At 35.7% G+C, this 13,359-nt stretch overlaps 1 protein-coding gene across 1 annotated transcript in view; it reads left to right on the top strand.

Annotated features, from left to right (window-relative positions):
- Window positions 1-13,359, top strand: part of LOC128862519 (uncharacterized) — a 284,688-nt gene that overhangs the window by 250,617 nt on the left and 20,712 nt on the right. The window contains exons 23-24 of the mRNA XM_054101195.1: window positions 1,494-1,691; window positions 3,853-4,010. Of these exons, the coding sequence (XP_053957170.1) occupies window positions 1,494-1,691; window positions 3,853-4,010 (356 nt within the window). The remainder of the gene's footprint in view (window positions 1-1,493; window positions 1,692-3,852; window positions 4,011-13,359) is intronic.

Raw genomic sequence — 13,359 nt, 5'->3', positions numbered from 1 at the left:
GTCTGTGGCATCGCAACACGTGAAAAATTTTGGGCCTTTGCAAAAGAGCCAGAAACAAAACAGCAACCGAAAGTATGAGCTCCGAGACGAACAAAAGTTGTTCGCGGAAGAGGCACCTACATCAAGTGGATGACTGTTTTTTTTAAAAAAATCTGGTCATGTCGCAACAGCGCTACTAGACAAGCTTAAAACAGTCAATTATGAGAGGTATGCAACCATTTGCTTACCAGAAATTACCACAGATTAGTTATTAGTATACTTTTGATATCGGGAGTTTTTAGCTGCGAATGGCAAATTGTGTTGACTTTTCTGTTCATTAAGGTTTGGCAAGTCACAATGAATCATTTAGCACCCTAACAATGCTGACACATAGTCGAAATTTACATAAAAAAAATTAATATGTTTGCGAAGTGCATAGAGCACTGGTGGCATCATCTGTCCTTATTGCTTTCGAAATGAGAAAGGAGCTGCCGTTACGGTTATTGGCGAGCACTATCGAAACATGCTGATTGAATTTTTGTTTCCAAAAATTAATCAGCTAAACATCGACAAAATTGGGTTTCAATACGATGGCTTAGTTTGCTATACAGCGCACTTAGCAACCGACTTATTGCAATATGCAAGCCATCTTTGAGGTTATACGGGTAAATTTATTGGAAATGGTGGTCAGAAATTGTTCTTATCGAATGAAAAATGTAGCTCTTAGCCGCGGCAGTCATATAATATGCCGGATATCATATTGAAAAATAAATGCTATGCAATTATCTACCAGATAATAATTTAGTAATTTAGTATTTATTACTTGTTTTTAGGAAAGCTTTTTTCAGTTAATCAAATTTACATACGTGTATCTTTAACTTTTGTACTAGGCTGACAGCATTTCCGTTTCGAAAGGATGCTGAACTCTGGTTGCCTCTTCGTTCATCCTCAAAAACAATTCAATAATTATTTTTTAATTCAATAACATACATTTTCAATGCATACTAACCTTCAGTTTAGCCTTAAATGCAGTTTGATAGCTGCGTATTTTGTTTACGTACAGTTTGGCACTTCTAAAACTGTCCGGAAATGAAAATTATTTCTTTTTATGTGGATTTACTGAAAGAAAACGCAAGCTTAACATATTTAAATCTCGATTCATAACTATTTCACACCTTTGCAGCCGTTGTTAATTTGCTATGGACACTAACAAATTGTGTAGCTGAAAACTTGTTTGACGATTTTTCGAATTTATGGAAAATTTCAACTCCATTAAAATGACAAGTAGAGAGGATAGCGGGAACAGAGATTTTATATGTTACAAAATTTGACCAAATTTATTTATTATTAATATTATTAATATCAAACTTCAAACTTTGAATGCAATACTGTTAACAAATGACTAGTACAACCATTTCCAGAAAAATAATTCCACCACACCTACATTCATAATATTTTCTATTTATTTTATCTTAAAAAGTTAATTTCTTATTCTATTTTTTCCATATTTCTAGGCCTATGAAATGTTCTATGGTGAAAACTTGGATATCTCATCCATGAGCACTCCAAGTTATAAACTCCAACCCACCGATGATATGTTTAAAGCAACAGCAGCAGGCGAAGGCAAAGGTATTGGAAATGATTACATTATCGCCAACACAACTAACAGCGCTGCTGCCGAATTCAACTGTGATTATTTTTTAGCTATAAATGTAAGTAAAAGCCTATATTTTAAAACTTTTTCGAGTTATTTAACTGGTATATGTGTAAGAGCAAATATATGTAGGGAATTAGGTCGTAGAACAGCAAGACCGACATTAGTGGACAAATTACTAAATGATGGCTGATCTACTCTCTTCTACTAGTGAACATAGAGATATGGACATATCGCTCATTTGCTTAATTGTATCAAAATTCTAAAAATTATCTGCTGCTCCTCGTGAAACAATTTTATTTTAAGTGAAAGCACATTATCAGCATCATTCAAGAATGACGAGCCAAAGTCCTAGCCTCTTCCTCCTCCACATTCTTGTCTTTTTTGCAATAGTCAAAATGAGGTACGTTTAATATTTGAGCATGTCGACCTAGGAGACAGTGGCCTGTGATAAAAGCAAGCAATGGGCTAATTAACTGGCGCCTTTAAGCGGTTGACGTGCAATTTTGGCCAAATCCTTTTTGTAGCGTTACATGTCAGACTATCAACCCATCTCAGGTTGAATGAAGTGACAATGCTACTTGTACCACGCAGTTTGTAAGTGGAGAGGGGTATATCCGTGCGTCCTCTCTCGCTAATTTGTTTGCCTTACAATTCCCTGATATGACAGTATGTCCTGGCGCCCATATCAAGTGGATGTGGAAATATTCCGTCATCTCATTAAGAGACGCCCGGCATTCGCGAGCAATAGAGAAATTAGTGACAACCCACCAAGAGATTAAATCACCGCTTGACTATCAGAATAAATGTAGATTTCTCTAAAGGTAGTCACATTTTTGTCTAACCGGATAGCTACCTCATGAATGACAAAAGTATCAGCTTGAAATACAAAGGAAGACGAGCCGAAACTCTTACTTTTCGCTTCTTACAGCAGACACCAAAGCCAACTTTATCGTCATATGGTCGCACAGTAAATTGAAAATTTTGAGGGCGTTTTCCTCAACATTTTGATTTTTTGAATTTTGATACTATTGAAGGAAATGAGAAATGTACGTGGCTACCATTGGGAATTCAGAGGGAAAGTGGATTTGAATCTCGATGAAGGATCAAAATTAAGAAAAAGTTTTTCTAATAGCTGTCAGCCCTCGGCAGACAATGGCAAACCTCCGAGTGTATTTCTGCCATGAAAAAACTCCTCATAAAAATATCTGACATTTGGAGTTGGCGTGACACTGTAGGCCCCTTCATTTCTGGAGCAACATCAAGACGCCGTTACAAATAGGAGGAGGAGCTCAGACAAACACCCAAAAACGGGTGTATTCGCCAATTATATATATAAATATATATTTTATATATAAGGAATTTTATTTGTGGATTACATGCAAACTGGTAAAACAATAAATTCTGAGTAGGTACTATCGTAACCTTTTGGACCCAGTTTGCAAACGAAACAAATATTTTTCATCAGAACTATGCACCGTGTCAGAAGAGCATTTGACAGTGTCTAAAATGCATAAATTTAAGTTCTCATTTTTGGGGCATCCACCGTATTCGCGGGCTTTCACCCCTAAGGACTTCCATCTGTTTCCAGACCTAAACAAATTTTAGCATGGAAAGCGTTTTTCATCAAATGGCCACAACAGCGGTGGAAGCGTATTTTGCAGCCATTCCAGATTCTCACTACAGCGTTGGAATTCATTGAAAGGTGTATTTCAAACCATAAAATTGTGTTTTTCTTATCAAAGGCTTTTCAATAAGTTGCGCGTTCGATAAGAAAGGGCTTTGCTACTAGCCTATTTTTGTTAGTTTGTTTTTTAAGTTGGCACGCTCTTCACATGAACGCATGTGAAGTCATTACAATCTGTCAATTCGTTCTATGTTAAAAGCCATTTAGAACTGACATCTAACAGCATTTTCTACAATGGAGTGTAGTAATAGTAATTTTGGGCAAAAAAACTGATGTGCTATTTAAATAGGTGGATCAAGAGTATGTTTTTACATTTTTAGTTATTTAAACAAATTTACTTAATAATAATTGCTAAAGCCCCAATTGCGAACTTCGAAGGCCCATACATTTCGGAGCTGACTTCGAAAGCCGAAGAAATTACTTTTTTACTTAAAAAAATTGGCTTGGTCCAATACGCAGCCGAGTGCTCTACAGTATAATTTTTAATATAATATTTAACCAAAAAATTGTATTCTTTATTCTCTCCCCATAGACTTTCTTACTGCTGACGCTGGTATCAATGATGACTTGTGCCACTTACCAGGTGCTGCGGATTGTACTGAAATTGTTGTTGCTACTATTTGTTGCTGCATTCTATACCAGTTTTTCCCTGTATCTGTATACGCGCAAAGACATGCGCTTTGTCCTGGAGTGAGTATCGATTTGGAATTGTTTTCTCCCTTGTTTCGTCAATTTTATTTTAATATTCAATTTGTTTATTTTAATTATTTGATTCAAATTAAGTGGAATACTCACTTTATCACAATGTTTGTAAGACACAGAAAAAACTAGCTACATCTATTAGTCGGAGGTTATACTAGGGATATCCGTAAGCACCTTACCTTTCACTGATCTGCACTTTGAAGATCACAATTAAGTTGCTTCGATTATGTGTTGCAGAGCAGAGGATCAGAAATTTACCAAATTTTGCGAAACAATGCATATCGAGTAAGATCTGAAATCTTCACCTGCATACATAGTCAAAACAGCACTATGAAACCACTACTGAAGAGGTCAAATTAATTTATGCCCGCCTTTAAGACAGAAATATATTTAATAACTAGCGGACCCGACAGACGTTGTCCTGTACACACGTCTTTAATTCGGAAATTTCAAACGTTATTATTAAGCTACAACAATCTGGACCGTTTTGATGAAAATTATTATTAAAAAATTATTACAATATCTTACGTCATTACATATACGTGTATCACAATTCGACCAATCGATAGCGTGTGAGTATGTGTATCCATATTAGTGAAATGTAATGTCGACGCTGTGTTAGGAAAAAGATGTGTTTATTGTCACACTCCACTGACAAAATCCGTGAAATAAATAATAGCAGTCACTATATGTATTTGATTATAGACATGGATATTTCTGAGAGTTACGGAAAATTTTAAGCCAATGAAACGACTGATTACAGACACGAATATTAGCCGTGGAATGTGGCAATAGCAGCTTCGTAAATAAAAATTTCAACATTTTTTAATTCAAGGTGAAAAAGATTTCACTAAAACTATTTTATTTATAACATATATTTTTTAATTTACAAAAACTTAATTTATCGTAATGCGATTGGATGTACAATATTTTTGGTTAAGCCTTGAGGTGTATAAATAAACAAATTCGATGGTTTTCCAACTCTAGAACACGCAACATATAATTGGCCGTGAGAAAAACACGGATTTTCTAAATCTAAGCCACAAATTGTCATTGTTTGGCCTTGTGACTTATTTATAGTCATAGCATATGCCAAGCAGATTGGAAATTGTAAACGTTTGAATGGTATAGGTGAATCTGAAGGAATCATTGGGATCCGTGGTAGAAGTACAACTTCATCTTGGAATTTTCCACTTAAAATAGTGGCTTCGAGAATGTTGCCCATGATTTTTTTTACAACTAATCGCGTGCCATTACACAATTTTGGGGCATTTAAATTTCGAAGCAAAATTATAGGTGAGCCAATTTTCAGCCGCAAATTATGCGGTGGCATTCCGGATAAATCTAGTGAATTTAGAAACTCTACAGGATAGTTGACAACTTCGTCAGGATCAACAACCGTGCCAATCGATTTAAATATAATTTCATCACCAGGCAATGACTGTTGTATTTTAAAGTTGATGGCGTCAACATCTAAATTTTTTGCGGCTAAAATAGCTCGCTCTCGCAGCCATACATGATTAGTATAATTATGTTTCAAATCTGGAAAGATACTTTCTATTAACTCATCTTTGGTAGCCACCATGTTGCAAAAATTCTCTGGTAGTCGAATATGTTGTGTATCTTCATACAATGGAATTTTACCGTTGCCAATGTTTAACAATTGTTCAGCGAATCCTGATGCTAATGGATCATTCTGAAGTTGAACGCGCATATTAAGAGTAAGGCATAATTTAGTGACACTTCGCCATAAATAAGATTCTTTCAAACATGCGTTTATTTGGTCTGCATATGTCGCACGTGGAATGACTGGTAGTGTTTGTCTGAAATCACCAGACAGCAGAAGTAGAGCACCACCGAAAAGCCGAGCATTATTTCTGATATCTTTCAGAGACCTGTCGAGAGCTTCGAGCGAATGCTTGTGGGCCATTGTACATTCATCCCAGATAATAATTTTGCATTTTCTCAAAACTTCAGCCATGCCTGAATGCTTCTTTATGTTACATATTGCTTCAGGATTTGTATGAACATTCAAAGGTAATTTTAGTGCTGAATGGGCAGTCCGTCCACCATCAAGTAACGTTGCTGCAATACCTGATGAAGCAACGGCCAACGCAATATGATTTTGTGATCGAATGCGCGCAAGTATCAGTGAGATGAGAAATGTTTTACCAGTGCCACCTGGTGCGTCCAAAAAAAAGAAACCACCTTGTTGTGCTGTAATTGATACGTCAATTTCATCATATACATTTCGTTGTTCAGCAGTAAGCAATTGTTCATTATTAGCAACAAAAGTAGCCAAAGAAGTTTTATCGAACTGGTGTTCACGTTGAACATCGCTATTGATGATATCTACCGCTGGGCGGTTCGGCGCTGGCATTCCGAAATGGATGAGCGGCATGTTCGAAATAAGAATACAAATATCCTCAATCATTATTAATGATTCGTTGTATATTTCAGCGGAGAATTCAATATTAAGATTTTGATTAGCAATTCTAGTCCGATGCAAAATATCTTCACTCATTGAATCTTTATATTTGTTCCACAGAGCAGATGCGTCAGACGGAAAACACGTTGTTAATATTATTGAAAATAATTGCCGGATTTGTTGTGGAGATGAGCTCAGTGCTGCATCTGCAAGTGTGAGGTCCCAATGGTTATCATCCTCCAATAAATGTAACTCTCTACACGCATCGAAGAAAGTGTCGTACAAAATACCATTGACTTTTCGCAAATATTGGAAGGACGTTGGTCCAGGAATGTTAACCAGTAATAAACGCAAAAAAAAACATTCGCGTTGCTTCGGATGAACTGTATATAATCGACCCAACGTATTTGTCATAAATAAGTCAGCGAATCCTGAGACTGGAGTGCCTCGTTTCCGCGGTTCCCAATTTTTTGATTGTTTATTCCATATAAAAAATTTAGGAACATCAGCGTATATTAATGTCCTTGCGAATTGACCAACAACATCTTGTCGACTACAAAGTTTAAAAAATTCAGTAAGAGTTGTTTTTGGAGCCGTTAAAGCCTGTTGTAGTGCAGTCTCTTCTGTGAAGTAAACACGTTGTCCGTTTTCAAGATGCACAGACAAATGTATCACAGCAGGATCCCTTTCATGGATAGGAAACGTAAAAATGCGCCAAATAGCTTCGTTGCTACTTATGTATCGACCCATTTGATAACGTGTTATTTCGTCATTGTCGTTTATATTTTGAACAGCAAATATAGCTTTATCACTACCTTTGTGAACATACTTACAAATGTATTTGATCGACTTCACTGAACTGCATAGTTCGACGTTAATGTGCGCTTTGTAGGTTTTGCACAGCAATGGTGAATATGGGACTACCCAGCGATTATCAATATCTACTATTACACCATTTGACAGACGTAATTCATATGATTGACCACCATTGTCTACGTCTCTACGTCGGTAAGATGGATAGCCATCAATATTAGTGATAGTATCAGTTTCACATGGTTTTGGAAAACGCTTTGTACATTTTTCCATTATCCATACATGGTGACATTATGTTTAGAGTACCACATGGACCATGGATCATATTAGTAGTAACAATGTCAAACAATTCTTGATCAATGTTCGGATCTGGAATTTCCGCTGAAATAATTTTGTCAATTTCTTCTGGGCGTATTTTATCCACCAACCAAATTAAAATATGCGCATGAGGTAAGCCTCGTTTTTGCCATTCAACCGAGTAAAGCCAACAACGTGTTTCACCAAATACCGAGTGATGAGTAATTAAATTCATCAAAGATTTTAATTTTTGTTTAAAAACACGTGCAGTGACATCATGACGGTGCATCGATGTTTGACCTGGCAACAGCAAATTTTTAATTTCATCCCAGTTTGGATTACACGTAAATGTAATAAAAAGATCTGGTCGGCCGTATGCACGTACGTAGGTCATGGCATCTTGAATGTATTCCTGCATATGGCGCGGACTACCAATGTATGATGACGGGAGAATATATGCGGTCCCGATATTGTTGATGTTATTCGTTGCATCTACGTTACCGATTACGGCGTCACGCAAATGAATGTACTCCTCAGCACGAAGTTTTGCTTGATTAAATTTTATGTATCGTAATCTCTCACTTTCGATTTTTACATACATATCGACAATGTATTGATGAAATAGCTGTCTGCATCGGAGAATGTTATTGTCTTCATTAGCACGGATCATTAGTCGATATGCGTAAAAGTTCATAGCACTAACTTTCTTGTTCAGTTCTTCACCTGCAAATAAATATATTTATGAGATAAACAGAAATTATGGATTTAGAAAAAAAAATAATAGGACTATGAATAAGTTCGTGCGGTTTTTTTCGAAATTTGAAACTTTATTGACGTAAAATGGTTACAAATTTAATATTCAAAATATTGTCCATCGCTTACTACTACTTTTTCCCATCTTTCTGGCAATTCACGGATTCCCTTTGTGAAAAATTCGGTCGGTTTTGCCGCAATCCACGAATCGATCCATTTTTTGACTTCATCGTAATTACGGAAGTGCTGGTCAGCCAGGCCATGTTGCATCGATCGGAAGAGATAGTAATCGGATGGCGCAAGGTCTGGACTATACGGCGGGTGGGGTAGGACATCCCATTTGAGCGTTTCTAAGTATGTTTTGACCACTTGTGCAACATGTGGCCGAGCATTGTCATGTTGCAAAATAACTTTGTCGTGTCTATCGGCGTATTGCGGCCGTTTTTCTCGCAGTGCTCGGCTCAAACGCATCAATTGTCGTCGGTAGACATCCCCCGTAATCGTTTCATTCGGTTTCAGTAGCTCATAATACACAACACCCAGCTGGTCCCACCAGATACACAGCATAACCTTCAGGCCATGAATATTCTGCGCCGACGTCGATGTTGAAGCATGGCCAGGGTATCCATACGTTGCCCGACGTTTTGGATTGTCGTAATGGACCCACTTTTCATCGCCAGTCACAATTCGATGCAAAAAACCCTTTCTTTTGTGCCGTTGAAGCAGTTGTTCGCATGCCATAAAACGGCGTTCAACGTCTCTTGGCTTCAATTCATACGGCACCCAATGGCCTACCTTTCGGATCATTCCCATGGCTTTTAAACGTTTGGAAATGGTTGATTGATCAACTCCCAAAGTTTTTGCAACCTCTTCTTGCGTTTGAGCCGGATCTTGATCGAGCAATTCCTCCAATTCGGTATCCATGAACTTTGGCGGCGCACCCTCGCGTTCTTCGTCTTCCAAGCCAAAATCACCACTTTTAAATTCGACATTTTCAAGTGTGGTAAAAATATTGTTGTTTACGCTTCAAATAAAAAACTTATACTGACGTTTGTGCCTTACGACAGTAGCTCTCCAATGAATGTTTGGAAATGTGGATCGATGGAATAATAATCAAGTTACGCCATCTGTTGTAAAACCGCACGAACTTATTCATAGCCCTATTAATTGTTAGATAATCTATGAATTGTACCTGTAGTTGGATTCCTTTGTTTAATATTGATATAATATCCATCTTCTCCTTCCCAAAATATCAATGGATACTGCAAAGCATCGTAAGAACGATGATTGTCTTGAATTATTTGCACCGTATCATCTCTGCGTTGTATGCGAATGTCTCGCCGTTCACATGGGTCACCAGCCATAACAACTGCAACTTCATTAATAGTTGGAACATTATATGTACCTGCGTGTTCGCCATAGGGCACTTTGTCTGCTTTAATGACAATGACGTACTTGTCGTTTTGCAGTCTGTTAGAAAGAGTCTTGAACAATCGTATCAATTGGTTATGATTTTGCAAAAACATTTGTAAAATATCCACAATTTCTCGTTCTTCCATCTGCTCTATATGGTTGTAAACACAGCGTGTATGTGATTGTTGCTCCTCATCGCCCATAAAGTAAATTTGTAGAAATTTTGGATCGGCATCAGGCATTGGAAGCAATGAACTAATTTGGTGGTATACCTGACCTTGAATCTTGAATGTAGATTCAAAATTACAACCATCTTCATTATGGACGATTTTTGTTGCTCCAAATGATGTCATTTGAAAGCATGAATTAAATTTACGAATTTTCCGCAAAAACAATTTCGATTGAGATGTGGTTCCGGCTAAAAGTATTTTTAAAGGTTCTGGTGGTGGATTTAGCGATGGCAGTGAAATTTTTCCAGACGCACAACATAAACCAAGCGATTCACCTTTTTACTTAAAAGCATGACAATATTTACACTATTTGTCCATACTACCTAACGTGATTAGTGCATGTGACGAATAGTCTATTTTAGGATCATATTCAAACGCGAGACGACTAAGTGATGCTCGTGTCAATGTTCGATTTTCGAGCACTTGCCGATTTTGATGTTCTCTCTGTGCGTCGGTCAGTCGTTGACGTGCCTCTCGTTGTCTTAATGTATTAGCATGAAGACGTCGAACGCGTTGCTCTGAATTTTCATTTGCTCGTGAACATGCAACTTGATCTCTGGAATTTATATTATCCGTCAAGAGTTCTTCAACTGATCTATTTAATCGCCGATCATGGACCAATTGCGCATTCCGAGTACGTCGACCAATATTTTTCGCTCTTCCACGAAGACGTGGCATTTTTCTGTAAAAGAAAAATACTATAAAATAATGCACAACGAATATAAAAATAATGTAAAAAATTCATTATGAAATTAATGAGCTACTATCTGCGTCATTAATTTCTGACTGTTTCGAAATTAAGTGAAAAATAAAAATCCATCTAAATACAATCTGTATCATTAAATGTAGATGAATAAAAAAAACTTCTTTAAAGAAATGAATATATAAGTAAAAACGCATATAATAAAATATTCATTATTATAAAATCTATAGCGATGAAAAATCTGTCCACATAAAAATCCGTGTGAATCAAGAGGCAAATATTGAAAGTAAATTTATAAAAATCCGTTTAATCAAACAATTAAATAAAAGTATAATTTTATGGATAACACAAAGAAGCTCCATATGTTGTCTATGAAATTTAACTTTTATTGAATTTATTAATTTTATGGATTTTTATTTATTCACTTGTAAGGTTTGTCTCTTTATTTGCACGGATTTTTATTTGGACGAATTTTTAATCGACACAGATTCTAAATTTCTAATATTTCATTTTATGCTTTTTTACTCATATTCATAAATTTTTTCTATTTTTTTATTCATTTCTATCATTTTATTTTTCACTAAGTCTTCTAACAGTTAGAAATTAATGACGCGTATAAAACACAAATAAATTTATAGGTTAGAGTGGTAATTAATCAACGCACGTGTAAATTTCATAAAAAAATTCATAAGAAATATACTCACTTCGATTCTGCACTAAAGTCGCAAAATGTATTGTTTTTTATGCACACTTCAAAACTTTTTTAACAATTAGTAACTGTTGATTTAATATTTGATTGAGCACGATGTTTAAATAACGCAATAATAACAAAATATTTCTCTCAATTCGATCGCAGCGCCAACTGTCGGGACAGACTGAAATTGAAATAAAGTATTATTTAATATTTAACGCTGCGATGATAGCGCAGTCTATCGGATCCAATGTGAAACATTCCAAAATTAACAACTACTTATTATTAAAAAATTAATTAAAAAACATTTTCCAGGAGACCAAATTGTGAATCTAAACCATTCTCGAATCCCATTGAACACACACAAAAAATTTCATCAAAATCGGTTCAGTCGTTTAGGAGGAGTTCAGTGACAAACACACGAACATAAGAAATATATATATAAAGATTTTCATGTTTCCATAATTAAAATAAACTAAAAATAGCAGTTGCGAATAAAATAGACATGAATCAGCGATCAGAAATATGTCACCATGTCACGAAATAGAAGAGGTTAGAAAATCTTACAAATAGCACACAAAAATGCAGCGCCTTCGGTAATCCAGTCATGATCCAAACAAATTTTTACATTTGCTTACAAACTTTTCCAAAGGGGTAGAGAGTGCATTGAAAGACAGGCAGCCCATTGAATTTTGATATAAAAATATTTATATCGCAAGTAGATGAAAAGTTGCTTTGATTTTTGACATTTTTTATAGCAAAACAAACTATAAATTTTTTTTTAATTTTTGATTAAAAAGTATGAAAATTTTTTAAATTTTTTCATAAATTTGCACAATGTTTGCAACTTGCATTTGTTTTTGTCGGAAAATTAACTAAATTTTCATGAAAAATTATTAAAAATAAATTAGAAAGAAATAGTCAAAATTTATCAATAGGTCTTAGTGGTACAGTTATTTAATGCAGTATATTTTTAAATACATTTTGTGCTTAGAAACGTGAAAAATCATATAGCACCAAAAACAATCCACGCATTAACTCACACTATATTGGTTCATCGAGAGCACCGTCTTACTCCTGGCTATTCTCTAAGTTCAAGAGGGTTGTCCAGGGCAACAGTTACACACGCTTGAAGAGATAAAAACGAATATCTGGCCACTTCGAAGAGCACTCCTAAAAACGACTTCAACAACTGTTTAGAGGATTAGAAACAGTAGATGTGGTTGTACTTCGAAAATGATAAATTCGATTTTAGAAGTGACCAGCAATTCCATATTACCATTTTATCTCAACAAAGGGAGTGACCATTCAGTTTGACATAACAGAGAATATTCATTTAATATCTAATATTTATAAGCAAAAAGATTTTAAGCAGATCTGAATCACTTTTATTACAAAAACTTGACGCCATCCAAAATCTCGCCTACAGTTTCGTTTTCAAAGAGGAGGAATTATTTCGCTGTCGGCGTCAATGTCAGCCAAAAGATCAAGGTGAACCAAATTCCCAATAGTTTGGTCAGCATAAAACCAAACGCATAAGTGGCGACTTAAAATCACCTATGTCAGTCAGTAGGAAAAGTATTGCCCTAATTTATGCAAAACGGATCCTATTTCTGGGATCGTAGAAATATGTTGAATACTCGAAAATTCATTGTGTCATAATATTGTACATTTGACTGCAATCGCCTTTTCAGTTTTCGGAATAACAAAATTCCATTCAATGCAAGTTAATGCATTAGAAAAACATTTTGGTAACGACAAAAGTGAGTTGCAGCAGTGCCAAAAGAAGAATGAGATTTGGTTTTCGTGAATTGTTTCAGTGAACATGAGGCAGGTTTTCCACGCAAAATCATCTTCAGTGACGAAGCTCATTTCACATTAAATGCAGTTGTCAACAAACAAAATTGCCGCATATGGAGAGAAGAAACCCCTCGATGGAATAGACATAACCGCTCTTTATTTTCATTATTTTGCATTATTGCGATCTAAATTTCCCGGTCGATTAATTT

This window comes from Anastrepha ludens, chromosome 4 (assembly GCF_028408465.1).
Source record: "Anastrepha ludens isolate Willacy chromosome 4, idAnaLude1.1, whole genome shotgun sequence".
Taxonomy (NCBI): domain Eukaryota; kingdom Metazoa; phylum Arthropoda; class Insecta; order Diptera; family Tephritidae; genus Anastrepha; species Anastrepha ludens.
This window is presented reverse-complemented; position numbering and strand designations above follow the sequence as displayed.